Here is a 26,815-nt window from a genome sequence, read left to right on the forward strand (position 1 = left end):
TATGTTGGTCAGGCTGGTCTCGAACTCCTGGCCTCAGGTGATCCGCCCACCTTGGCCTCCCAAAGTGCTGGGATTACAGGTGTGAGCCACTGCGCCTGGCCCTGAATTGTAGGTTTTTTTTTTTTTCTTTTTGAGACAGAGTCTCGCTCTGTTGCCCAGGCTGGAATGACGTGGCACAGTCACGGCTCATTGCAGCCTCAACCTCCAGGGCTCAAGTGATCCTCCCACCTCAGCCTCCTGAGTAGCTGGGACTACAGGTGCACGCCACTATGCCTGGCTAATTAAAAAAAATTTTTTTTTAGAGACAAGGTCCCACTATGTTGCCCAGGCTGGTTTTGAACCCGGGGGCTCAAGTGATCCTCCTGCCTTGGCCTCCCAAGTGCTGGGATTATAGGCATGAGGCATAGTGCCCAACCTGTATTTGTTTGATTATCTATTTAAGTAGATATTATTCCTGTACTTAAGTAGCTGAATTACAGTATGATCTTTTAGACTTATCTTTTATTATGTTTGTTTTTAAAATACTGTTAAAGGAACTGTAAATAAATTTGATTTAATTTGGTACAAAGTTCTAAGGGGCACAAAAGAGCAGAGCAGTATTTTTTCCAAACTTCAGGTTGTGGTAAAAATTTAAAATGAAGTCAAATAGAAAATACCAAGGCCAGGCGGGGTGACTTATGCCTGTAATTCCAGGAGTTTGGGAGGCTGAGGCTGGCGGATTGCTCGAGCTCACAAGTTTAAGACCAGCGTGGGCAACATGGTGAGACCCCATTTCTACTAAAAATACAAAAAAATAGGTGAGCATGGTGGTGCATGCCTGTAGTCCCAGCTACTCAGGAGGCTGAGGTGGGAGAATGGCTTCAGCCCGGGAGGTGAAGGTTGCAATCAGCCAAGATCGCACCACTGGACTCCAGCCTGGGCAATAGAGCCAGATCTTGTCTCAAAAAAGAAAAAAAGAAAAAATACCAAAATTAGTAAGTATTGTTTCATGAAACTTTTCAGTTCTGTAGACGCACAAACATATGTACGTGTGTACTGGGTCTGAATATAAAATGGCTTACCTAATACGAATGGTATTTCAAGATGTTGAAAACCACAAAACTAAAGAATATGTGACAAGATGGAGGAAAGACGATAGTCATCCCATCATTCCTTTAACGGGGCTACACTGATTGTTACACACATTTATTTTCTCCTTTTTTCTCTGTTTCTTATACATTTTTTGTTTGTTTTCTTATCCAGTTGCTTAATTTTTAGATCTGGCCATATCGTTCAAATTCTTTAACACTGTTTCTTTCTTTCTTTCTTTCTTTTTTGAGACAGGGTCTCGCTCTGTCACCTAGGCTGGAGTGCAGTGGTGCAATCACAGGTCACCACTGCAACCTCCACCTCCCGAGTTCAAGTGATGCTCGTGCCTCAGCCTCCCAAGTAACTGGGACTACAGGCACCTGCCACCACGCCTGGCTAATTTTTGTGTTTTTAGTAGAGACAGGGTTTCACCATGTTGGCCAGGCTGGTCTCAAACTCCTGACCTCAAGTGATCTGCCCGCCTCAGCCTCCCAAAGTGCTGGGATTACAGGCGTGAGCCACTGTGCCCAGCCAACACTGTTTCTTTACCCAAAGAGTGAAAACAAAGGCCGGGCATGATGACTCACGCCTGTAATCCCAGCACTTTGTGGGGCCAAGGCGGTAGATTGCTTGAGCCCAGGAATTTGAGACCAGTCTCAGTCTGGGCAGCATCGCAAAGCCTCATCTCTACAAAAAATACAAAAATTAGCTGGGCATGGTGGCACACACCTGTAGTTCCAGCTTTTCGGGAGGCTGAGGTGGGAGGATGGCTTGAGCCCAAGAGGCTGAGGCTATAGTGAGTGGTGATTGCGCCACTGTACCCCACCTGGGCAACAGGGCAAGGCCGTCTCAAAAAAAAAAAAAAAAAAAGAGAGAGAGAGTGAAAATAGGTATATTTTATTGGCAGTGTAGTTCAAGGTTTTATAGCATCAACTTGTTCTAAAAGGTAATTTAAGTTCAGATGAGTTATATTGTAATCTGAGATGGTTTTGTGCTTTGTTATTTTTTCTTAAATGTCATACAGTGGCTTTTGGAATGTACCTTTTTTTTTTTAGTAGAACTGTTCTAAGTAAGGTTGACTTAATATTTTCCTTTGCATATTCACCATTACTATTAAGTTTTGTTTTAGAACAAAGAAGTTTTTTAGAAGCTTTGTTATCTTATTGCATAACAAACCACGCACAAAAACTCAGTGGTTCAAACAACGACATCTCATGAATCTGTGGACTGACCGTGCAGTTCTCCTTCATGTGGTATCAGCAGGCTGAGGCTGCAGTCGTTCTGAGGCCTAGGCTGGGACATTCAAGATGGCTCACGTACATGTTTGATGCTGGGCTCTGCTGGGACACTGGGTTGGCTGGAGCTTGCTCTCTTTCCATGTAGCCTCAGGGTCTCCCCCTCTCCACTGAGCCACTCCATGTGGTTGCTTCAACAGAGTAGCCAGACTTCTTACTAGCAGTTCAGGGTTCCCAAAAGTGCAAAGGTAAAAGCTAGAAATCCTTCTTAAAGACTAGACCCGGCCGGGCACGGTGGCTCATGCCTATAATCCCAGCACTTTGGGAGGCAGAGGCAGGTGGATCACAAGGGCAGGAGTTCGAGACCAGCCTGGCCAGCATGGTGAAGCTCCCATCTCTACTAAAAATACAAAAAATTAGCTGGACATGGTGGTACATGCCTGTAATCCCAGCTACTCGGGAGACTGAGGCAGGAGAATCACTTGAACCCAGGAGATGGAGGTTGCAGTGAGCCGAGATGGCACCACTGCACTCTAGCCTGGGCAATAGAGCGAGACTCTGTCTAAAAAAAAAAAAAAAAAGACTAATCCCTAAACCAGAACTTGCACACTGCTAATTCTTCCACATTCTTGTTGTTAAAGCAAATTACAGCCCAGATCCAGTGTGGAAGGAGTGCTGCGAAAGGGTGGCGAATACAAAGAACTGTGGGTCATCTGAGACCATCTTTGGAGATTAGCTACCAAAGGCACATTTAGCAGCCTAGTGATGAAATCTCGGGTGGTTTTTATGATGTTTAAAACTTAAGACTACATTTGGATTATTTAGACTTCATTTATATTCATTTCCCCCCCAACCAGTTGTTCCTCTGTTTTAGCATTTGTTCTATTACAGTTAGATAGGAACTATCTAGCAAGTGTTTAGCTGAAAGTTAGGCATAAATGAGAAAGAACTTAGTTGTAAATTGGTTAGGGAGAAGTGAGTACAAAATAGAGAATAGATGATGTCATAAACTTTGTGTTTAAATAAGTAGTAAGAACTTAAAAAGATATACCCATTATTTACTGCTGCTGAAACACTGAAGACCAAAAGAACAGAAAAAGGAGAGGAAAGAAGGAAAATAAAATAATTTTATTTTTAAAAATCAGTGTGTGGTTTTTCAAACTTAGAATAGTAGCTGGTACTTAGTAGGTAATAAATCTTTGAATGACTGAAGTTTTCTTTTCAAAAGAGGAGTTATTCAAGGCCACCTTGAGTGAAAAAAATTATTTTTAAAGGGAAGTTATTGGTATTTCAGGAAATACATATTTTACTCAGCTTGTTCATAGACAGTTTAGAAGATCTGAGAGTTCATTCATTATACTGAGAGCATAGTTCATCTTTGGCCAAGTGGATGTTCATAAGATGTAGACATTCTCTGAAAACTGAAAACCTTTTATATCTTAACTTTAACCAAGAATACCATTTTTAGGAATTGTTTGTAATAGAAAAAAACTATACCGATGGGCCTGTTATGTTTGGTATACAGAAGATTTAGTATGCCTAGATGTTATCTATACCTTTATTATAATTTGTCTAATTTGTCTAGTCTCTGTTTTTTTACTCGGCTCACTGCAACTCCCTCCGGATTCACCCATTCTCTGCCTCATCTCCAATACTGGGACTACAGGCCCCCCACCATCCCACTAGTAGAGACGGGGTTTCACCATGTTGGCCAGGCTGGTCTCAATCTCCTGACCTCGTGGTCTGCCCGCCTCGGCCTCTCAAAGTGCTGGGATTACAGGCATGAGCCACCACGCCCGGCCTACGTCTAGTCCTTGTTTTGTCATGGCAAGTACACAAACGTACAAATAATAATTTTTTTTTTTTGAGATGGAGTCTCACTCTGTCACCCAGGCTGGAGTGCAGTGGCGCGATCTTGGCTCACTGCAACCCCTGCCTCCCGGGTTCAAATGATTCTCCTACCTCAGCCTCTCGAGTAGCTGGGATTACAGGCACCTGCCACCACGCCCAGCTAGTTTTTATATTTTCAGTAGAGACGGGGTTTCGCCATATTGGCCAGGATGGTCTTAAACTTCTGACCTCAGGTGATTCACCTGCTTCGGCCTCCCAAAGTACTAGGAATACAGGCGTGAGCCATCGTGCCTGGCCAGTTTTTTTTTTTTTTTTAAGTATAGACAGATTTATAAGCCAGTTAGTTTAGCCAGTATATAGGCTTTTATAGTTATCATTTGGCTCTGCCTTCTATAGCAGATGGAAAATATGCTTTGGACTTTGTAATAGCAGTGAACTAGTGATATTTCCTATCAGAGGACACTATATGCCAGTTCGCATTTTCTAGTAATAAATAGGATCCCTAAACACAGCCCAATGCAGCTTCTTTTTTTTTTGAGACGGAGTCTTGCTCTATCACCCAGGCTGGAGTGTAGTAGCATGATCTTGGCTTGCTGCAGCCTCTGCCTCCCAGGTTCAAGTGATTCTCCTGCCTCAGCCTCCTGAGTAGCTGAGATCACAGATGCACACCACTATGCCCAGCTAATTTTTGTATTTTTAGTAGAGACAGGGTTTCACCATGTTGTCCAGGCTGGACTTGAACTCCTGACCTCAGGTGATCCACCTGCCTCGTTCTCCCAAAGTGCTGGGATTATAGGCGTGAGCCACTGCGCCCGGCCAACAGCTTCTTTTTTTAATGTTATTTTTGTGTTTGTAGGTTTTTTGTGATAGGGTCTCATTCTGTTGCCCAGGCTGGAGTGCAGTGGCACAATCATGGCTCACTGTGACCTCCCAGGCTCAAGCAATCCTCCTACCTCAGCCTCCCAATTAACTGGGATTACAGATGCACAGAACCATGCCCAGCTAATTAAAAAAGTTTTTTTGTAGAGATGGGGTCTTATTTTTTACCCAGGCTGGTCTCAAACTACTGGTCTCAAGCAGCCCTCCTGCCTCAGCCTCCCCAAATGCTGGGATTATAGGTGTGAGCCACTGTGCCTGGCCCCAGTGAAGCTGCTGCTGCTTTTTTTTTTTTCCCCAGTTTTAGAACATTTTTATCCTACCAAAAAGATTCCTTGTGCCCATTTTCCTTCCAGTGCAGCTTCTAATACCTGAACAGTCTCACAACATTTAGTCTTTTTAGAATAATAAAATCATAGAACTGATTGGGAGGCCCTTTTAAAGAGGTCAACTCATCCAACCCTGAGCTATTGAAATCTCTTTACAGAACAGAACTAAAAAGACTTCTTTGCTTCAGCGATCCTCTTTCCCTTCAGTTACTCCACATGTGACATGACTTTAGGTCACCTCACTTATTCTTATCTCTCTCCTTAGATTTTTTTTTTTTTTTTTTTGAGACAGTCTTGCACTGTTGCCCGAGCTGGAGTGCAGTGGCATGATCTCGGCTCACTGCAACCTCCGCCTCCCGGGTTCAAGAGATTCTCCTGCCTGAGCCTCCCGAGTAGCTGGGATTACAGGCGCCTGCTACAATGACCAGCTAATTTTTTGTATTTTTAGTAGAGATGGGGTTTCACCATGTTGGCCAGGCTGGTCTCGAACTCCTGACCTCGTGATCCGCCTACCTCAACCTCCCAAAGGGCTGGGATTACAGGCATGAGCTACCATGCCTGGCCTCTCCTTTGATTTTTTAAGTCCTCTCAAATTTGTACACTCAGAACTAAGTATATTCAAATGTCTGATTTGCATAGAGAATGACATTTTCTTCATTCAGACTTTGTTTTTAATGAAACCTGATATCAGTGATTTTGGCAGCTGTAACACACTGTTTGTCTCTTTGAAATAGACTTTTTTAAAAGCCTAGTCATTTCTCACTGTCCTGTGCCATTTTGTTGTTATTGTTGATTTTTTCGTTCTAAGCTTATGACTTTATATTTATCCTTATTAAATATGATCCCCTTAAATTTAGCCTCCTGTTCCAGCCACTTAGAATTACTTAAAAAGTTGATTATGTCATACAGGGTATTTACTTTCCCATCCCAGATTCCTGTCGTTTTCACATTTGATCGTCGTCCTTTCCATATTCTCATCCAAGACATTTATAAAAAATGTTACAAAGGACAGGTTGCCCTGGGCCCCTGTTGCATACTACTGAGCCTTCTTCCAGATTTATCTGCACTCTTTAGGTACAGTTGTATAGTTGTCTGTGAAGCCACTTAACTTTTAAGTTAAAAAATTCATATTTTTTCACCTTGCACAGTGATATCAAGAGAGACTTTATTTTATGCCTTGCTGAAATCCAGATACTATATTTATGCCTATAGCGTTTGCTGGCCTAACCATATAAAAAAAGGAAAATGGAGTTTAGTTATGGTTTCTAGATGTTCCCGATACTAGTTTTTATTAATGAACTATTCTTTTAGTAACCTATTCTTCAGTCTTGCTTGTCCTGCACGTCACATCAACTCTGGTATAAGGTACGGGGAATATATTCTCTCTTCTTTTTGAAAATTATTTCTGCAGGCTGGGCACGGTGGCTCATGCCTGTAATCCCAGCACTTTGGGAGGCTGAGTTGGGTGGATCACTTGAGGTCAGGAGTTCGAGACCAGCCTGGCCAACATGGTGAAACCCCATCTCTACTAAAATACAAAAATTAGCTGGGCATGGTGGTGCACACACGTAATCCCAGCTACTCAGGAGGCTGAGGCATGAGAATTGCTTGAACTCGGGAGGCAGAGGTTGCGGTGAGCTGAGATCGCACCACTGCACTCCCACCTGGACAACAGAGTGAAACTCCATCTCAAAAAAAAAAAAAGAAAAGAAAAGAAAAGAAAAGAAAATTGCTTCTGCAGACACACAAAGCTAATGTGATATTTGGGATTATTAGAATCATGAGATTTGTCTGGGTTTCCAAAGTGTCACTCATGGGTCTCATCTGCAGATTCTTCAAGTTCTCTGGTGTAGAATTCATCCAGGAATTTTTTATTCATTTAGAGAGATAGGCACCCTTTGACAGTCTCCTTATTTATCTTGGTCACTAATCCACTTTTCCTAATATTTCTTCTTTTCTTTCTACTTTCAAGATGATTTTTCTTGACAGAAAAGATAGAAGAAAAACAAGAATTGAGATGTTCTTTCTCTGCTTTATATTAATTAGTAACATGCCTTTTACATCAAAGAGTGGGCCTGTGCCTTCCTTACCTTTTTTGCAAGTCTCAGCACAGTCTGGGCTTCAGCTTCAGCTTCCTTCTTGATGACACATCAGTGCAATTTTTAAAAATAGTTTCTTTCTTTTTATATATATTGTGTATGTCTGTCTAATTCTGAGTTGATCGGTGAGCTTTCCAGCTAGTCTCTTTAGATAAGCCCCCTCTTTTTTCCCCCTCTATCTTAAATAATGTGAGATTTCCAGAATTTCATTTTTGAGAACCTCAATCCTTTTGTCTTCCCTTTTAGCGCCTCAGCCTTAGGTCCTGTCTTTAGCGCCTCAGCCTTAGGTCCTGCCGCCTTGACTGGTTGAAGCCTGTTCAGAGTCTAGTTGCTACCTCTGGCTGTGCCCCTTGCCCTTCTGCCTGCCTGTCTTGGTGGTTTTCTTTTGAGGCATCCACTACTTCTTTTCTGATCTATTTCTTCTTATTCAGATTAGGTTCCAAATTATAATTCTACTCATTTCTTCTACCTTCTGGATGATAGAATAATTAGCAAGGCAAATTTTAAAAATCATATGTGCTGCTTTTTAGTTGAATGAGATTTTTCAGTAGCAGAAATCTTCTATCGTCACTGGCTTTATGGTAAAACCACAGGGCCATCTCTTCTTGCCAGGTCTCCTCCCTGATCTGACCTGACATCCTTCCCACAAATCCCAGAAAATCTGTCTATTTTCTTAAAGTTGTTATGGCCAATTGTTGTTGGAGATTTTTTTTCTTTTGAAGCTGGCCTCAGAGTAGAGTGTAGTCTCTTCAGCTGTTGCCCTTTCGTGCTGTAGCTAACATAGGGATGTTAGCATGCTTTTGTTTCAAATGCCTTATTCTCATTTAGTGGAGGCTAAATGAGGGTTACAAATAGGAAAGTTGAAGTTCATGACATCTTATTGTTCCAAGTTAGTTTCTAAGTTCCTTGGATGCTATCTACTGCCTTTCTTACTCAAGGTAACACTCTTCAACCCTCTCCTTCTCCCTTTTCTAGGCTCTTTCTAGAACAGAGCATCTCAAGCAGCTGGTAGGCCTGAAGGAGGAAAACTAAACCACAGCTATGAATTAGTAGAGACCATTCAGGGCTGCCTTTTCTCAAAAGGGTAATTGATACCTCAGGGGACCATGAAGCAGCTCTTTGTGGAATCCTAGTTACATTCCAGAAAGATCACTCCTGATATTGCTTCTGTTCCTCTTACTTTCACTCAGTTGCTTTCTGCTATGCCTCCATGCTCAGGTGTGGATTTCCATTTAGGGGTATACATTTTTAACATATACTCAACTTATCCTTTTAACAGGTATGATTTCTATATCTTTTCTTTTCTTTTCTTTTCTTTTTTGAGACGGAGTCTCACTCTGTCGCCCAGGCTGGAGTGCAGTGGCGCGATCTCGGCTCACTACAAGCTCCGCCTCCCAGGTTCACGCCATTCTCCTGCCTCAGCTTCCCGAGTAGCTGGGACTACAGGTGCCCAACACCACACCCGGCTAATTTTTTTGTCTTTTTTAGTAGAGATGGGGTTTTACCATGTTAGCCAGGATGGTCTCGATCTCCTGACCTCGTGATCCACCCGCCTCAGCCTCCCAAAGTGCTGGGATTACAGGCGTGAGCCACCGTGCCTGGCCAATTTTTACATTTTTAGTAGAGGTGGGGTTTCACCATGTTGGCCAGGATGGTCTTGATCTCCTGACCTCGTGATCCGCTCTCCTCAGCCTCCCAAAGTGCTGGGATTACAGGCATGAGCCATCACGCCCAGCCTGTGATTTCTATATCTTTATATTTTGATCAGAGATAGGGTAAGATCAAAAATTCCAAAATGATCATAGTGTATATAGTGCTGAGTATTCTGGTGAATGCAAACAACCTGTCAAAGGACAGAATTACAGCAAATTTAAAAGATCTCAATTGGCTTTCTTTGTGATTCTAGAATTGAGCAAGACATCATTCCATAAAATACAGTAATTGTTCCAGTGAGCTGAGCAGAAGAGGTTAGACAGAAGGGCTAAAGAAAGCAGAAGCAAAGAACAGAGTATATTAGTTACTTTTCAAAGTTACTTTTTCTTATAAGGCTGGGAGAGGGAGACAGAACAATAGAAAAATAACTGATTGATTCATATGGAGGTCAGAGTGGAAGCAGGTGTGAGAGGGTCCCGCAGAAGAAAACACGGCAGCCAAAGTGTTTGAGTCCATGGTAAGTTTGGCTTGGCCTTAGCTGTCGCAGGAGGCCTGTGAACTCTGCCTTATATAATGTGGATGTTGGGCACATAGCTGTCATCTTTGACTGATTCCAGGACAAAAATGACATTGTGGTAGGGGACTCACTTTCTCATCCCATGGGTACAGAAACCAATTATCTTTGACTGCCTTTCTCCACCACGTAACGTACTAGTCATCACTGGTAGCAAAGATTTACAGAATGTCAACATCACACTGCGCATCATCTTCCGGCCTGTCGTTAGCCAGCTTCCTCGCATCTTCACCAGCATCAGAGAGGACTATGATGAGCCTGTGCTGACGTCCATCACGACCAAGATCCTCAAGTCAGTGCTGGCTCGCTTCGAGGCTGGAGAAGTAATCACCCAGGGAGAGCTGGTCTCCAGGCAGGTGAGCAACGACCTTACGGAGCGAGCAGCCACCTTTGGGCTCATCCTGGACGACGTGTCCTTGACATATCTGACCTTTGGGAAGGAGTTCACAGAAGCAGTGGAAGCCAAACAGGTGGCTCAGCAGGAAGCAGAGAGGGCCAGATTTGTGATGGAAAAGGCTGAGCAGCGGAAAGAGGCGGCCATGATCTCTGCTGAGGGCGACTCCAAGGCAGCTGAGCTGATTGCCCACTCACTGGCCACCGCAGGGGACGGCCTGATCGAGCTGTGCGAGTTGGAAGGTGTGGAGGACGTTGCGTAACAGCCCTCACACTCTTGGAATATGACCTCCCTGCCGGCGGGGCAGTCCGTGCTCCTCCGGCTGCCCCATGAGGGCCCACCCTGCCTGCACCTCCGCAGGCTGACTGGGCCACAGCCCCAATAATTCTTAACACTGCTTTATCCCCCCACCCCAGAAATCACTGAAATTTCGTAATTGGCTTAAAGTGAAGGAAATAAAAGTAAAATCACTTCAGAACTCTTAAAAAAAAAAAGAAGAAGAAGAAAAGAAAAAAATAACCGATTAGTTGGGCCAGGTGGCTCATGCCTACAATTTTCTAGCACTTTGGGAGGCTAAGAGAGAAGAGCTTGAGCTCGGGAGTTCAAGACCAGTCTGAGCAACATGATGAGACCCCATCTCTATAAAAAATTTAAGAATTAGCCAGACACGGTGGTGCACACCTGTAGTCCCAGCTACTTGGGAGGCTGAGGCTGGAGGATCCCTTGAACCCAGGAGTTGAAGGCAGCAGTGAGCTTTGATCACGCCACTGTACTCCATCCTGGGTGACAGAGTGAGACCCCCTCAAAAAAGAAAAAAAAAAAAAGTAGCTCGTTGGTTAACATCAGGTTACTTCAGGCTACTGTTTTTTTGTGAGGATTAAAGCGAGGGAACTTCATTGTCATGCTGTTTGAAGATTTAAACTGTCCTGTTTGGGAAATTAGGTGTTCTCTCTCTCCTGATTTCTTAGAAGATAACATAGCTTAATTTAGGTTTAGCGATGTAGACCTTAAGGTGAATGACTCCATTTTTATTTTTAGTCTGCCTTGTTGGGGCCTAGTATAGGAGTTTAGTGACCTCCTATAATTTTTATTTCACAGAACAAAAGTATACATCATACCAGTGAATATTCACTAAGAACAGGAAAGAGAAGTCTTCCTTTCAAATAGCTTATGGTTCATTGAAATGAATTAATCCAGGCACAGTGGCCCATGCCTGTGATCCCAACACTTTGGGAGAAGAGGTGGGAGGACTACTTGAGGCTTGGAGTTTGAGACCACTCTGGGCAGCATAGCAAGACCTCCATTTCTACAAAAAATAAAAATTAAAAAGAAATGAATTAAATACATAAAGCAATCAGAAAATACAATAAAATGTTAAATTGTACATTGGCAGCAACTACTTAGAATCTACCAGAATGGGTTTGGGTTTTCCTTTTCTAAACTCGCCTCTGAGGAAGAGCAGACTTTTGTATTTCCAAAGTTGTTTCTTTCTAGATGCACTTCTTTTTGTTTTGGTATAAATAGGGACCTAGAATTCTATTTACAGTGACCTTTAACCTCTATCTCTAGGAATGTGGAACTGAATGGTACGTTTGCTCCCGCAGCAGACTAAAAGAAATGCAGTGTAGCAAGAATATGAATAACTGAAATATGTTTGGGGTTTATAGATCTTAAACTGTTTGATGAGGAAATACAGTCTTGTGTATTTGGTTTGGCTGTACTGTTTTGAGTTAATTTTAGGGGTAACTTTGAGAATCAGTTTTAGAATTCCAGCCCCAGATGACAGTCCTTTGCTTAGTCATGGGTTAGGTGTAATGCCACATGATCCTGAGAAGACTAGGAATGGTTGCTGTTTATTAACCTTGGTTGGTAGTGATACTTGAGAAGAAAAAATAACCACCCTACATTCATAAAGGTTGAACTATTGCTATGTTTCAAAATCCTGTTTGCCTTGAAATCTGGTAATCGTTTACTAATCTTTTTAAGGAATCATCAGATGTGATATATTTGAGAATGATAAGGTAGTAAAGGCTTAGAAGTGCCAACACTGTGTTAAGTTTTGTGGTGTTTTACTTTATTTTCTATACTTTTTGTTATGAGAGCACTGGTAACTTCCTGATCTTGAGAAATAAAATAACTAGAACAGAGTAATTTTTTAGAAAACTCTATGTTTCTACAGTTGTAAATAGTCTTAAGGGAACAATAATATGTTTCATGTGGAAAAAATTAATATGGACAGGAAGAAGGATTCCCTCAACATTCTCCACTCTTAACTCATGTGAGCAAAGCCTAAGCAAAAGAAAGTGCCTTTTGTGTTTCTGGTCTTTGAAATATTTTTTAACGATTAGAAAATTGTTGCATAGGCTGGGTGTGGTGGCTCACATCTGTAATCCCAGCACTTTGGGAGGCTGCGGTGGGCAGATTACCTGAGGTCAGGAGTTCGAGACCAGCATGGCCAACATGGTGAAACCCTGTCTCTACTAAAAATATACAAATTAGCTGAGCGTGGTAGCAGGTGCCTGTAATCCCAGCTACCCGGGAAGCTGAGGCAGGAGAATCACTTGAACCCAGGAGGCAGAGGTTGCAATGAGCCGAGATGGTGTCACTGCACTCCAGCCTGGGTGACAGAGGGAGACTCTGTCTCAAAAAAAAAGAAAAAAGAAAACTGTTTCATGAAAACTGGTTTGCATCTAGTCTTTCTGGATTCAAATGATAACATTGTTATTCAGACATCAACAGAAAGAAAAATTCTCTTCTCTTCCACCCCTCCATTTTTTAGTGTTCATGCCAGTAAATTTGTATTATACCTGTGTGTGAAGTCAATAATCAGAACATTTGCTACTTGTTTTATTTTCCAGTAATAATTTATAATATTGTCTGTAAAATTCACAAGAGTGTAGTCAATTTTCTGTCAATAGTGTCTTTGCCTGAAGGTAGTGACCCTGTAATCTGATGTATTGGGGAAAATGTGTATACAGGTGAGGGATATAGGTACATATAAAGAATTGCTTTTTCATCTGTGAATGGTTAAAAAAAAAGCATTTTTGTCTCTTTAGAAGCTTAATATTTAAATTATAGGTAAAGGTTTCAATGTATTCCATTTTGAACATGGGGAATGTTAACAAGAATCACTGGCCTGGGTGTAGTGGCTCATGCCTATAATCATAGCACTTTGGGAGGCTGAGGTGGGCAGATCACTTGAGATCAGGAGTTTGACACCAGCCTGGCCAACATGGTGAAACCTCGTCTCTACTAAAAATACAAAAGTTAGCTGGGTGTGGTGGCGTGCACCTGTAATCCCAGCTACTTGGGAGGCTGAGGCAGGAGAATCACTTGAACCCGGGAGGTGGAGGTTGCAGTGAGCCGAGATCGTGCCACTGCACTCAAGCCTGGGAGACAGAGTGAGACCATCTAAAAAAAATAAATAAATAACTGGATTCCTGACTTCTAATCTTTTGGGAGAATATTTTTTTTTTCTTTTGAGATGGAGTCTCACTCTGTCTCCCGGGCTTCACTGCAGTGGTACGATCACGGCTCACTGCAACCTCCACCTCCCAGGTTCAAGTGATTCTCCTGCCTCAGCCACCCAAGTAGCTGGGACTAGGCACGCGCCAACACGCCTGGCTAATTTTTGTACTTTTAGTGGAGACGGGGTTTTACCATGTTAGCCAGGCTGGTCTCAAACTCCTGACCTCAAGTGATCTGCCCCCCTTGGCCTCCCAAAGGGCTGGGATTACAGGCATGAGCCATACCATGCCTAGCTGAGGGAATCTTAATTATTTCTTTTATTTCATGTACCCTGTTCCTTTTCTTTTGTACCCAGAAGTACTCTGTGGCCTGTATATATTTTTTATTTTTTTAAAAAAACTTTACTGTGGAAAATTTCAAACATATATAAAGTAAACAGAATAATATGATGAACCCTCTTGTACTCATCACCTTGCTTTAAAAGTCATTAACATGTTACTACTCTTTTTACCTTTTTTTTTTTGGAGACACAGTCTCACTCTGTCACCCAGACTGGAGTGCAGTGGCACAATCTCGGCTCAAGCGATTCTCATCCTCAGCCTCCTACATAGCTGGGATTACAGGTGTGTGTCTCCACACCCATCTAATTTTTGTATTTTTATTAATAGTAGAGATGGGGTTTCACCATGTTGGCCAGGCCGGTCTTGAACTCCTGGCCTCAAGTGATCCACCTGCCTTGGCCTCCCAAAGTGCTGGAATTACAGCCATGAGCCACCACACCTAGCCCTCTTTTATTTTTACTTCTACCTATTCCCCATCCTCTACTCAATAATTTTTTTTTTTAGGTAAAATTCGTATACAATGAGATGCAAAAATAAGCTGTTACAGTTACAACTGTGTAGCAGACCTATCATAGTATAAGACATTTTTATCTCCCTACAAAGTTCCCTTATATACCTTCCAAGTCATCCCCTGCCTCACCAGGAAACCATTGTTCTCTTTGGCTCTGCCTGTTTTAGGCTGTCATCAGAACCATGCATTATGCATTCTTTGTGTCCGGCTTTTTTTGTCGAGCATTGTATCTGTGAGATTCATCCGTGTTGCATTCCTTTGTTTCACTGAGTAGTCCATTGTATGGATATACCATGGTTTGTATATCCGTTCTCTTACTCATGAACATTTAGGTTCTTTCCAGTTTTTATGTTTTTTTATTGTTGTTGTTCTTTTTTTTTTTTTTTTTTGATATAGAGTCTTGCTTTGTTGCCCAGGCTGGAGTGCAGTGCCGCGATCTCGGCTCACTGCACCTCTGCCTCCTGAGGTCAAGTGATTCTCCTGCCTCAGCCTCCCAAGTATCTGGGACCACAGGCGTGCGCCACCACACCCAGCTAATTTTTGTATTTTTGGTAGAGACGGGGTTTCACCATGTTGGCCAGGCTGGTCTCAAACTCCTGACCTCAGGTGATCCTCCTGCCTCGGCCTTCCGAAGTGCTGGGATTACAGGTGTGAGCACCTGGCCTAGTTTTTGCTTTTATGCTGGGAACATTTATAACAAGTCTTGGGTGGACTTACATTTTCATTTTTCTTGGATAAGTACCAATGGGTAGAATTGCTGGGTCAATAGATGCATGGTTAATTTAATTTAATTTTTTTAATTAATTTTTTTTTTTTTGAGACAGAGTTTCGCCTTTGTTGCCCAGGCTGGAGTGCAATGGCACCATCTCGGCTCACTGCAACCTCCACCTCCTGGGTTCAAGCAATTCTCCTGCCTCAGCCTCTCGAGTAGCTGGGATTACAGGCATGCGCCACCACTCCCAGCTAATTTTGTATTTTTAGTAGAGGCAGGGTTTCGGCACGTTGGTCAGGCGGGTTTCCACCTCCGGACCTTAGGTGATCCGCCCACCTCGGCCTCCCAAATTACTGGGATTACAGGCGTGAGCCACTGTGCCTGGCTGCATGTTTAATTTTATAAAAAACTGCCAAACCTTTTCCTAAAGTGTTTTATGTCATTGTACATTCCTACTGACAAAAGGATGAGAGTGTGGTTTTATCTTCCCACTGACAAAGGATGGGTGTGTGTCTTTGGTTTGCAAGTTTAGATAAACTGATAGATACAAAAAGCTTTTTCTTAGAGGAAATGGCTTGTAGGAACATCTCAATATTAGTTGTTATTCCACAGAATGTAAGATGACCTTGAAATACATACTCGTTATTGATTTGTCCTTTTCATGTGGCTTCTAAGGAATTGTAGAAGTTATTTTAGTCCTTATAGTAAATCAGCTGATATGATTATGTAGATAGTATAGTTGTTGCCTTTCTGAGGATGAAGACGTTACTGAGTGTCCTAGATTTATACATTTTAGAACTCTGTTTATAATTTCCAGAGTCCTTTTAGGAACCCCTGTCTATGATTCCTAGAAATATTCTCTTTAACACTTAGTGGTTTTAGCAGTGAATATCTGTCATCACCCACACTATTGTGGTCAGGGGGATATCACAGCAGGTAATCTAAATGGAATTGTTGGGATGAAACTCCACCAAGGTGAGTAATGTTTATGACTTTCCAAAGCATTGCAGTTAAATTATTCAGCAATAAACCTGCCTTTGCACCACTGCCAGGTATTAATGTGAGTCATTTGTTTTATTTTAGTGATGTCCTCGCATTGCCCATTTTTAAGCAAGAAGAGTCGAGTTTGCCTCCTGATAATGAGAATAAAATCCTGCCTTTTCAATATGTGCTTTGTGCTGCTACCTCTCCAGCAGTGAAACTCCATGATGAAACCCTAACGTATCTCAATCAAGGTTAGATGCTTCCTCATTCATTAGTACTATTGCAGGCCTACTGTATTTATGATTTTTTTTTTTTTTGAGACGGAGTCGCCCAGGCTGGAGTGTAGTGGTGCCATCTTGGCTCACTGCAAGCTCCGCCTCCCAGGTTCACACCATTCTCCTGCCTCAGCCTCCCGAGTAGCTGGGACCACAGGCACCCGCCACCACACCCGGCTAATTTTTTTGTATTTTTAGTAGAGACAGGGTTTCACTGTGTTAGCCAGGATGATCTCGATCTCCTGACCTCATGGTCTGCCTGCCTCGGCCTCCCAAAGTGCTGGGATTACAGGCGTGAGCCACCGTGCCCGGCCATTTATGATGTTTTATTAGGTACACTTACATGTAAAAACTTAGATCTTTCTAGTGTGGCCTATCAAACTAGAAGTCCTACTTCAGAGATTTGAGTTCTAATGTCATACTTGATATCTATTACTAGCTTCTTTTGCTTAGCTATCCATTTTTAGTGTCCAGCTTCCTCTTCCTCATCATGTTCCCTAGACACTCCCATTGGTTACTGTCTGAGAAGTATTACTCTACCTGGCTCTATTATTTACCAGTTGTGTGGCCTTGGACAAGTTGCTAAAACTCTTTTAAGTTTCAATTTCTTTGTCTGTAAAATGGGATTGATAATACCTTAGAAAAGTATATCAGTTAAATGAGATAATGTGTGACAATACTTAGCACAGTGCTGAGCAGCTAGTAAAGGCTTCTGGTTGTTGTTACTAATACTAATAATATTATTATACTGTTGTATATTCAACCAACTGAATTTTATTCTTTCTGAATCTAGCAAAGTTAATTTGTGATGAATATAATATGTAATTACTTTTTCTTCTAGGACAGTCTTATGAAATTCGAATGCTAGACAATAGGAAACTTGGAGAACTTCCAGAAATTAATGGCAAATTGGTGAAGGTAAAACGAATAAATCATTCTTCTGTGCAATATTTTTGACTAATCCTTTTGGGATTTTAAATTTTGTTGTTGTTGTTAATGTTCTTTTGCTTCCAATGGCTTAATGGTATCTCTTGCCTGCAGTAATTTGTTGGCAGAGTAGTAAGCTGATGTGTTATTTCTTTGGGGTCAGAGTAAGCCCCACTATTCACATGAATTTTTCAGAGCTGCAGAAATAGGACGCTTACCACTCCCCATCCAGGGTAATCACCCCTGGCTCAGTGAAGTTCTATTGGGTGGAGTAAAGTAACCTCCTTGAGATCTTTAGAGAAGCCTCAGTGTCTTTTTTAATACTTAGTCTTTTTTTTTTTTTTTTTTTTGGAGACGGAGTCTCGCTCTGTCACCCAGGCTGGAGTGCAGTGGCGCGATCTGGGCTCACTGCAAGCTCCGCCTCCCGGGTTCATGCCATTCTCCTGCCTCAGCCTCCCGAGTAGTTGGGACTACAGGCGCCCGCCACCACGCCCAGCTAATTTTTTGTATTTTTAATAGAGACGGGGTTTCACCGTGGTCTCGATCTCCTGACCTCGTGATCCGCCCGCCTCAGCCTCCCAAAGTGCTGGGATTACAAGCGTGAGCCACCGTGCCCGGCCGATACTTAGTCTTATAGTGAGGAAAACAGAAGCTACTTTGATGAAGAGCAGTTCTCTTAGTCTAGATTAACAGTTTGGATTTTGATAATTCACAGCACAATTGAAACAGAGGAGTTTTGTCAAAAGGTGGTGGGAGGAATTAATAGGCACTTCTACAAAGTAAGAGTAACAAAAGGAAAGTTGATGGAAACAGGCTTTACCTACCCTCAGTGTTTACAGGTTGTATGGTGGGTTAGCAAGCGGGGGACTTGGTGAGTTTTTCATATACATCTGAAGAGCTAAGCCAGGTAGGCCGTGGTATAACAGAAGAGGCGTGCAGAAATGCTTCAGACAGGAGTACTTTATTCCTAGTTACCATCGGACTGAAGTTTAAGCCAAGTTTTAAATATGGTACCAGTTAACTATAAAGATTCTGTCTGAGAAATTGGCTGGGCACGGTGGCTCACACCTGTAGTCCCAGCACTTTAAGAGGCTGAGGCGGGCGGATCGCCTGAGGTTGGGAGTTTGAGACCAGCCTGACCAACATGGAGAAACCCTGTCTCTACAAAAAATACAAAATTAGTCAGGTGTGGTAGCACATGCCTGTAATCCCAGCTACTCAGGAGGCTGAGGCAGGAGAATTCCTTGAACCCAGGAGGCAGAGGTTGCGGTGAGCCGAGATCACACCATTGCATTCCAGCCTGGGCAGCAAGAGCAAAATCTGTTTCAAAAAATAAAAATAAAAGAGCTGGGCACGGTGGCTCACGCTTGTAATCCCAGCACTTTGGGAGGCCAAGGCGGGCGGATCACGAGGTCAGGAGATCGAGACCATGGTGAAACCCCGTCTCTACTAAAAATACAAAAAAATTAGCCGGGCATGGTGGCGGGCGCCTGTAGTCTCAGCTACTCGGAGAGGCTGAGGCAGGATAATGGCCTGAACCCGGGAGGCGGAGCTTGCAGTGAGCCGAGATTGCGCCACTGCACTCCAGCCTGGGCGACAGAGCGAGACTCCGTAGGCGACAGAGCGAGACTCCGTCTCAAAAAAAATAAATAAATAAAATAAAATAAAAATAAAAGATTATATCTGAGAAATTATAAAATTTTATCCTGAAATAGCACTTAGTATGATATTGGTTTTAGAGTGAAACAGATCTTAAGAAAAATAATTTTAGATTGTGTTTAGAAACCAACTGGCAGTAGTCCTGCTAGTTTTTCTTTGTCAGCACTGATTTTCAAGAGGTCTTGTTATCATCTGATTTTGTTGTATCCTTTTAGAGTATATTCCGTGTGGTGTTCCATGACAGAAGGCTTCAGTACACTGAGCATCAGCAGCTAGAGGGCTGGAGGTGGAACCGACCTGGAGACAGAATTCTTGACATAGGTGAGTTAAGAGAATCTATTGCCTAGGAAATGCCTTTAGCTATGGACCCAGAGTTGGTTTTCTTTATTTGACATTTACCTTGATTCATATGCTTGAGAGGCTCAATTAGCATAAATGTTGAAATTATTTACTAAGCATAAAAAATTTTAAGAAATACAAGTTAAAATGATATCAAAATTGAAGTTGGAAGTGTAAACACTTTAGTTCCATAGCAACTACAGGTTGATTTTGTTGTTTTTTAAGTTGTGGTAAAATATACATTACATAAAAGTTATCATTTTAACCATTTTTAAGTGGATAGTTCAGTAACATTAAGTACATTCACATTATTGTGTAACCATCACTATCATCCATCTCCAGAACTTTTCTCATCTGCAAAACTGGAAGTCTGTACCTGTTAAACAACTCCCCATTCTCCCTTTTTCACAGCCCCTGGTAACCACTATTCTCCTGTCTCTATGAATTGGACTACTAAGTACTGCATAAATGAAATCATACAGTATTTGTCCTTTTGTGACTGGCATTTTTCACTTAGCATAATGTTTTCAAGGTTCATGGTGTAGCATACATTAGCATTTCCTTCCCATGTAAGGCTGAATAATATTCCATTGTGTGTATATATCACACTTTGTTTATCCATTCATCCCATGATAGGCGTTTAATTTGATTCCATTTTTTGGCTATTGTGAATAACGCTGCTATGAACATGGATGTACAAATATGTGTTTGAGTCTCTGCTTTTAATTCTTTTGGATAGATATCCAGAAATGGAATTGCTGGGTCATATGGTAACTCTATCTTAAATTTTTTTTAGAAGCCACTGTATTGTTTTCCACAGTGACTACACATTGTACACATTGTACATTTCTACCAGCAGTACTGAAAGGTTCCAATTTCAGCCGGGCGTGGTGGCTCACGCCTGTAATCCCAAAACTTTGGGAGGCCAAGGTGGGCAGAACATGAGGTCAGGAAATCGAGACCATCCTGGCTAACACGGTGAAACCCCGTCTCCACTAAAAATACAAAAAAATTAGCCGGGCGTGGTGGCGGGCGCCTGTAGTCCCAGCTACCTGGGAGGCGGAAGCAGGAGAATGGTGTGAACCCGGGAGGCGGAGCTTGCAGTGAGCCAAGACCACGCCACTGCACTCCAGCCTGGGTGACAGAGCGAGACTCTGTCTCAAAAAAAAAAAAAAAGGTTCCAGTTTCTCCAATCCTTAACAACACTTGTTGCTTTCCTTTTTTTTTTTTCTCCTGAGACGGAGTTTCACTCTTATTGCCCAGGCCGGAGTGCAATGGTGCGATATCAACTCACCACAACCTCTGCCTCCCAGGTTCAAGTGATTCTCCTGCCTCAGCCTCCGAGTAGCTGGGATTACAGGCATGCGCCACCACGCCCAGCTAATTTTTGTATTTTTGGTAGAGACGGGGTTTCACCATGTTGGCCAGGGTAGTCTCAATCTCTTGACCTCTTGATCTGCCCGCCTCGGCCTCCCAAAGTGCTGGGATTAGAAGCATGAGCCACCGCACCTGGCCTGTTGCTTTCTATTTTTTGATAATATCCATCCTGATGGTTGTGAAGTAGGATCTCATTGTGGTTTTGATTTGCATTTCCCTGGTGATTAGTGATGTCAAGCATCTTTGCATGTGCTTATTGGCCATTTATATATTTTATTTAGTTATTTATTTATTTTTATTTATTTATTTATTTTTGAGATGGAGTCTCCCTCTGTCGCCCAGGCTGGAGTGCAGTGGCACGATCTTGGCTTACTACAACTTCCACCTCCCGGGTTCAAGCGATTTTCCTGCCTCAGCCTCCCGAGTAGCTGGGATTACAGGTGCGCGCCACCACACCCAGCTAATTTTTGTGCTTTAGTAGAGACGGGGTTTCGCCACGTTGGCCAGGCTGGTCTTGAACTCCTGACCTCAGGTGATCCACCTGCCTTGTCCTCCCAAAGCGCTGGGATTACAGGTGTGAGCCAGGGCTCCCGGCCCGCCATTTATGTATTTTCTTTGGAGAAATGTCTATTCAAGTCTTTTGCCCATTATTGAATTGGATTTTTTTTTTTTTGTGATTGAGTTGAAGGAATTTTTAAAATATTCTGATATTAACCCCATAGCAGATATATCACATGCAAATATTCTGTCTTATTCTGTGGGTTGCTTTTTTACTATGTTGATACTATCCTTTCATGCAGTAAAGTTTTACATTGAGGTGGTCCAATTTATCTAATTTTTTTTAATTGCCTGTGCTTTTGGTGCCAAATCCAAGAAATCATTGCCAAATTCATTGCCAAGAAGCTTTTCCCATATGTTTTCTCCTAAGAGTTTTATAGTTTTAGGTCTTATATTCAGGTCACAGATCCATTTTGAGTTCATGTTTGTATATGGTACAAGGTAAGGGCCCAACTTCATTCTTTTGCATGTGGATATACCCAGTTTTCTCCACACTGTTTGTTGAAAAGACTGTTCTTTCCCCCACTGAATGGTCTTGCACCCTTGTGAAAACTCATTTGACCATATAATTGAAGACTTATTTCTAGGCTCTCTATGCTATTCCATTTGTTTAAATGTCTGTCTTTATGCCTATACCTCACTATTTTGCTAAGTGTAGCTTTATAGTCAGTTTGGAAGTCATGAAGCATGAGACCTCCAACTTTGTTATTTTTCACGATTGTTTTGGCTGCTCAAGATCTGATATTTTGTTTTGCGTTTGTAAAGAGGGGCAGACGTTTTTCCCCAGCATGCTGAAAGTTCCTTCATTTTACTAGTGCCTGAGAACCACGCACTAAAGTGGGAGTTCTGGTATTAGAAGCTATGTCACTTGGTTTGCAGTTAAGTTTTGTCTTCCCACGTTGCTACACAGAGTAGAATTTGTTTTTCTTAAGTCATAGGGTATAAAGGAAAGATCTTCACAAATACACATGCAGTCACTTTTCCTAGTATCTGCATCTCTGATTTCTAACTGGTTAAAATTTCCTTTTGGTAAATATAGTTAAAAAAAATTTAACTGCTACTAATTTTACCTGAGAAAACATTGGTTCTCATGCAGTGATCCTGATAATCTGTATGATAAATTGACCTTAAGATGAATCTAACACAACTAATATTGTGGAGTGGGACCCACTTGATGCTTTATTGTTTAAATCATTGATACCAAAACAGTACTATAGTTATACCACAGTTCTGATAATACATATTACCTAGCCTTAACTCCCCAGTTTGATCATTAATAGGAGAAATCAGGGAATGCTATTTGAATATCTGCTGTGTGGAATGGAAAGAAAAGTTCTACTCAAACCCATTAATTCTTGCTTCCCTTTTAAGTAAAGATTTGTCACTTTGTTATAGGATTATTTGATGACTTGGTAAGTCAGCATCAACCATTTTTTTTTTGTTTTTTTTTTTTTTTTGAGACAAAGAGTCTCACTCTGTCATCCAGGCTGGAGTGCAATGGCACGATCTCGGCTCACTGCAACCTCTGTCTCCCGGGTTCAAGCCATTCTCGTGCCTCAGACTCCTGAGTAGCTGTGATTCTAGGCATCTGCCACCACGCCCAGCTAATTTTTATATTTTTAGTAGAGACAAGTTTTCACCATGTTGGCCAGGCTGGTCTCGAACTCCTGACCTCAAATGATCCACCCGTCTTGGCCTCCCAAAGTACTGGGATTGCAGGCGTGAGCCACCATGCTTGGCCTGCATCAATCTTTATGTTAAAATTTTCCCACTTCCATTCGTGATATAATGCTTTCTACCTTCATATAGACACTCTCCTGCACCCCTTCAATAGCAATCCTCTTAATGTGCTTTTGGCAATGAAACTAATTTTAAAACTGTAGTTGAAATAGATTATAAGTTACAGTTTTCATGATAGTGTAGACTTAATCCACCTTATATAGGATTTTAGCAAATTAAAAGGAAACTGCCTTTAAATTGCCATGTTTTAAGCTAGAAGGAGGATACTGAACATTCCCAACACAAAGAAATGACAGATGCTTGAGACAATGAATATGCTGATTACCCTGATCTGATCACTATGCATTATATGTATTGAAACATCACTATATAGCCCATGAATGTGTACAATTATTATTTGTCAATTTAAAAATGATTTTTTGTTTTTTGAGACAGTCTTGCTCTGTCACCCAGGCTGGAGTGCAATGGCACAATCTTAGCTCACTGCAACCTCCACCTCCCTGGTTGAAGCAGTTCTCTCTGCCTCAGCCTCTCAAGTAGCTGGGATTACAGATGCCCACTACCATGCCTGGCTAATTTTTGTATTTTTTAGTAGAGACGGGGTGTCGCCATGTTGGCCAGGCTGGTCTTGAACTCTTGACTTCAGGTGATCCGCCCACCTTGGCCTCCCAAAGTGTTGGGATAACAGGTGTAAGCCACCACACCTGGCCTAAAAATATTTTTTTTTTTTTTTTGAGATGAAGTCTTGCTTTGTCACCCAGGCTGGAGTGCAGTGGCTCGATCTTGGCTCACTGCAACCTCCATCTCCCGGGTTCAAGCAATTCTCCTGCTTCAGCCTCCTGAGTAGCTGGGATTACAGGCGTGTGCCACCACAGCCGGCTAATTTTTGTATTTTTAGTAGAGATGAGGTTTCATCATGTTGGTCAGGCTCGTCTCGAACTCCTGACGTCGTGATCCACCTGCCTTGGGCTCCCAAAGTGCTGGGATTACAGGTGTGAGCCACCGTGCCTGGCCAAATAATTTTTTTAATTGCCGTATTTTAAAAACTTTTTAAAGAGGAAAAAAGATGCTCAGAAGCAAAGTACTTAAATCAATTTTACTCTAATCAAATATTTTCATTGACAAAAAAGAAATTTAAGGCGTGGGCTGGGCACAGTGGCTCAAGCCTGTAATCCCAGCACTTTAGGAGGCCAAGGTGGGTGGATAACCTGAGGTCAGGAGTTTGAGAGCAGCATGGCCAACATGGTGAAACCCCATCTCTACTAAAGATACAAAAAAATTAGCTGGGCGTGGTGGCACGGGCCTGTAATCCCAGCTACTCAGGAGGCAGAGGCAGGAGGATCACTTGAAACCTGGAGGCGGAGGTTGCAGTGAGCTGAGATGGTGCCACTGTGCTCCAGCCCTGTTACCACTTCACTCCAGCTTGGGCAACAGAACAAGACTCCATAAAAGAAAAAAACAAACAAAAAAAACAACAAAGAAATTTAGGATGTGATACACAAAAATCTTGGTAGCTCCACTGAGTAGTATAAGAATCAATGCTTTCTTATTTAAAACCGAGTGGCCCTCAGAATTGTTCAATGATTACCGTTTTGTTTCTCAGATATCCCAATGTCTGTGGGTATAATCGATCCTAGGGCTAACCCAACTCAACTAAATACCGTGGAGTTCCTGTGGGACCCTGCAAAGAGGACATCTGTGTTTATTCAGGTAATAAGGCGTTGCAGATAGGGTTCCAGTTTTGAAGAGCATCTCTTACTACCAGTTTATTTCTTAAAGGATAAAACATGTTAACTTTGAAATCTTTACAGGATTCTAGCCTGACTGTCAAGCCCAGGGTCTTTAACCTATGCCTGACAGCATTGAGGAGTTTCTGAATTGCTCTTCTAATACCCCAGTTTATTTATTTGTGTCTCCCGAAATTGCTTGGTAATGGCTGCATAATATTTCATTCCTTGGTTTTACCATAATTTACATCACAATTATTTGGCATTTAGATTGGCATAATTTTTTGTGGGGGATAGGGTCTTGGCTTTGTCTCCCAGTCTGGAGTGCAGTGGTGCAATCTCGGCTCACTACAACCTCCGCCTCCCAGTTCAAGCAATTCTCTTGCCTCAGCCTCACCAGTAGCTAGGACTAGAGGCTCATGTCACCATGCCTGGCTAATTTTTGTATTTTTGGTAGAGGTGGGGTTTCGCCGTGCTGACCAGGCTGGTCTTGAACTCCTGACCTCAGGTGATCCGCCCACCTTGGCCTCCCAAAGTGCTGGGATTATAGGTGTGAGCCACCATGCCCGGCCTTGATTGGCCTGATTTTTTACTATTATCTGTGATGTTATTTTGAACATCTTTATACTTAAAATTTGATTTGCATATCTGATTATGTTCTTTGGGTAGAGTCCTTGAAAATCCTTATTTGTAGTAATTATAATAACCACTAGTTTATTGAGTACTTCACATGAGATAGTCACTATGTTAAGTAAACACTTTATATATATGATTTTAAGACTTTCAGCTATAATCTTGTGGAGTAGTCAATCAGACAAGGTTCTTCTATTAAGATTCACCAGGCCGGGTGCCGTGGCTCACACCTGTAATCCCAGCACTTTGGGAGGCCGAGGCAGGCAGATCACCTGAGGTCAGGAGTTCGAGACCAACCTGGCCAACATGGCGAAAACTTGTCTCTACTAAAAATGCAAAAATTAGCAGGGCGTGATGGTGCGTGCCTGTAATCCCAGCTACTTGGGAGGCTGAGGCAGGAGAATTGCTTGAACCAGGGAGGTGGAGGTTGCAGTGAGCCGAGATTGTGCCATTGCATTCCAGCCTGGGCAACAAGAGTGAAACTTAGTCTCAAAAAAAAAAAAAAAATTCACCAATCTTAGACTTTATGCGGTAGTCAAGCAAACCTTTTTCTCCACTCCACTGTTGCTGTGAACTTTCATATTTACTATGTTCCCAGACTGGGTAGTGACTCCTCTTTCTAAAATCTTCCTTAAAATTGAGGAAACTTTGACTAACATAAATCATTTCTCTTTTGCTGGCTCTGTGTTCTTTGAAGCAGTTAATGAATTTAGTTCCTCACACTAGCTTTTGTTAGCATTAGATCTGTACTTTTATTTTGTTTGCATTTGTAAAGCATTTAAGTTTTTCTATTTTCTCTATCAGATTGTAAGTTCTTCAAGATCAAAAAGAGGAAAAGTGTTTTTTGTAGGTATTCATAATGCCTGGTAAAGGTTTTGCTGTTAATAGTTGCTAAAAAAAATACTGCCAACTGGTTTGGCTAGCTAGCGGTACTGAAGCCTTGCTGTTGTATTCTTTTCAGGTGCACTGTATTAGTACAGAGTTCACTATGAGGAAACATGGTGGAGAAAAGGGGGTGCCATTCCGAGTACAAATAGATACCTTCAAGGAGAATGAAAACGGGGAATATACTGAGCACTTACACTCGGCCAGCTGCCAGATCAAAGTTTTCAAGGTATTCCTGGGCAGTGTGCTGGCCCTTTGGATTCTTTTACCTCATCATTCTATTTTAACATTAGTTACCAAGTCAGAAAATCAACTTGTTTTATTTTTTTGAAAACTCACAAAAAAAAAAAAAAGTCTAAGCTAGAGTCATTGAAATAATTACCAAGATGCCTGGTAAAGAAATTTACATGGTCATAGGATAACAGGAACTTGGAAAAGAGGGCTAGAGGCAAGAACATGGATTCTCATTGAAAGCTCTTAAAGACTATTAAAGTTACAAGCTCTTGTAAAGCTCACAAAAATTGACTAGTTTTGGTTATTTTCATACTTGATCTTTTCTTATTTGGTCTTGTTTATTTATTTATTTTTGAGACTGGGTCT

At 42.0% G+C, this 26,815-nt stretch overlaps 1 protein-coding gene and 1 pseudogene across 3 annotated transcripts in view; both read left to right on the forward strand.

Annotated features, from left to right (window-relative positions):
• The window catches only part of TFCP2 (transcription factor CP2), a 78,745-nt gene that overhangs the window by 37,128 nt on the left and 14,802 nt on the right, over positions 1-26,815 (forward strand). For all 3 annotated transcript variants that reach the window (XM_058433753.1, XM_032144402.2, XM_032144401.2), the window contains 5 exons: positions 16,195-16,346; positions 17,212-17,288; positions 19,172-19,277; positions 24,574-24,680; positions 26,292-26,444. In XM_058433753.1, coding sequence (XP_058289736.1) covers positions 16,195-16,346; positions 17,212-17,288; positions 19,172-19,277; positions 24,574-24,680; positions 26,292-26,444 — 595 coding nt within the window. The remainder of the gene's footprint in view (positions 1-16,194; positions 16,347-17,211; positions 17,289-19,171; positions 19,278-24,573; positions 24,681-26,291; positions 26,445-26,815) is intronic.
• LOC116462120 (prohibitin 1-like) lies at positions 9,771-10,870 on the forward strand (annotated as a pseudogene).

The sequence above is a fragment of the Hylobates moloch genome, unplaced genomic scaffold, assembly GCF_009828535.3.
Source record: "Hylobates moloch isolate HMO894 unplaced genomic scaffold, HMol_V3 SCAFFOLD_22, whole genome shotgun sequence".
Classification (NCBI taxonomy): Eukaryota; Metazoa; Chordata; class Mammalia; order Primates; family Hylobatidae; genus Hylobates; species Hylobates moloch.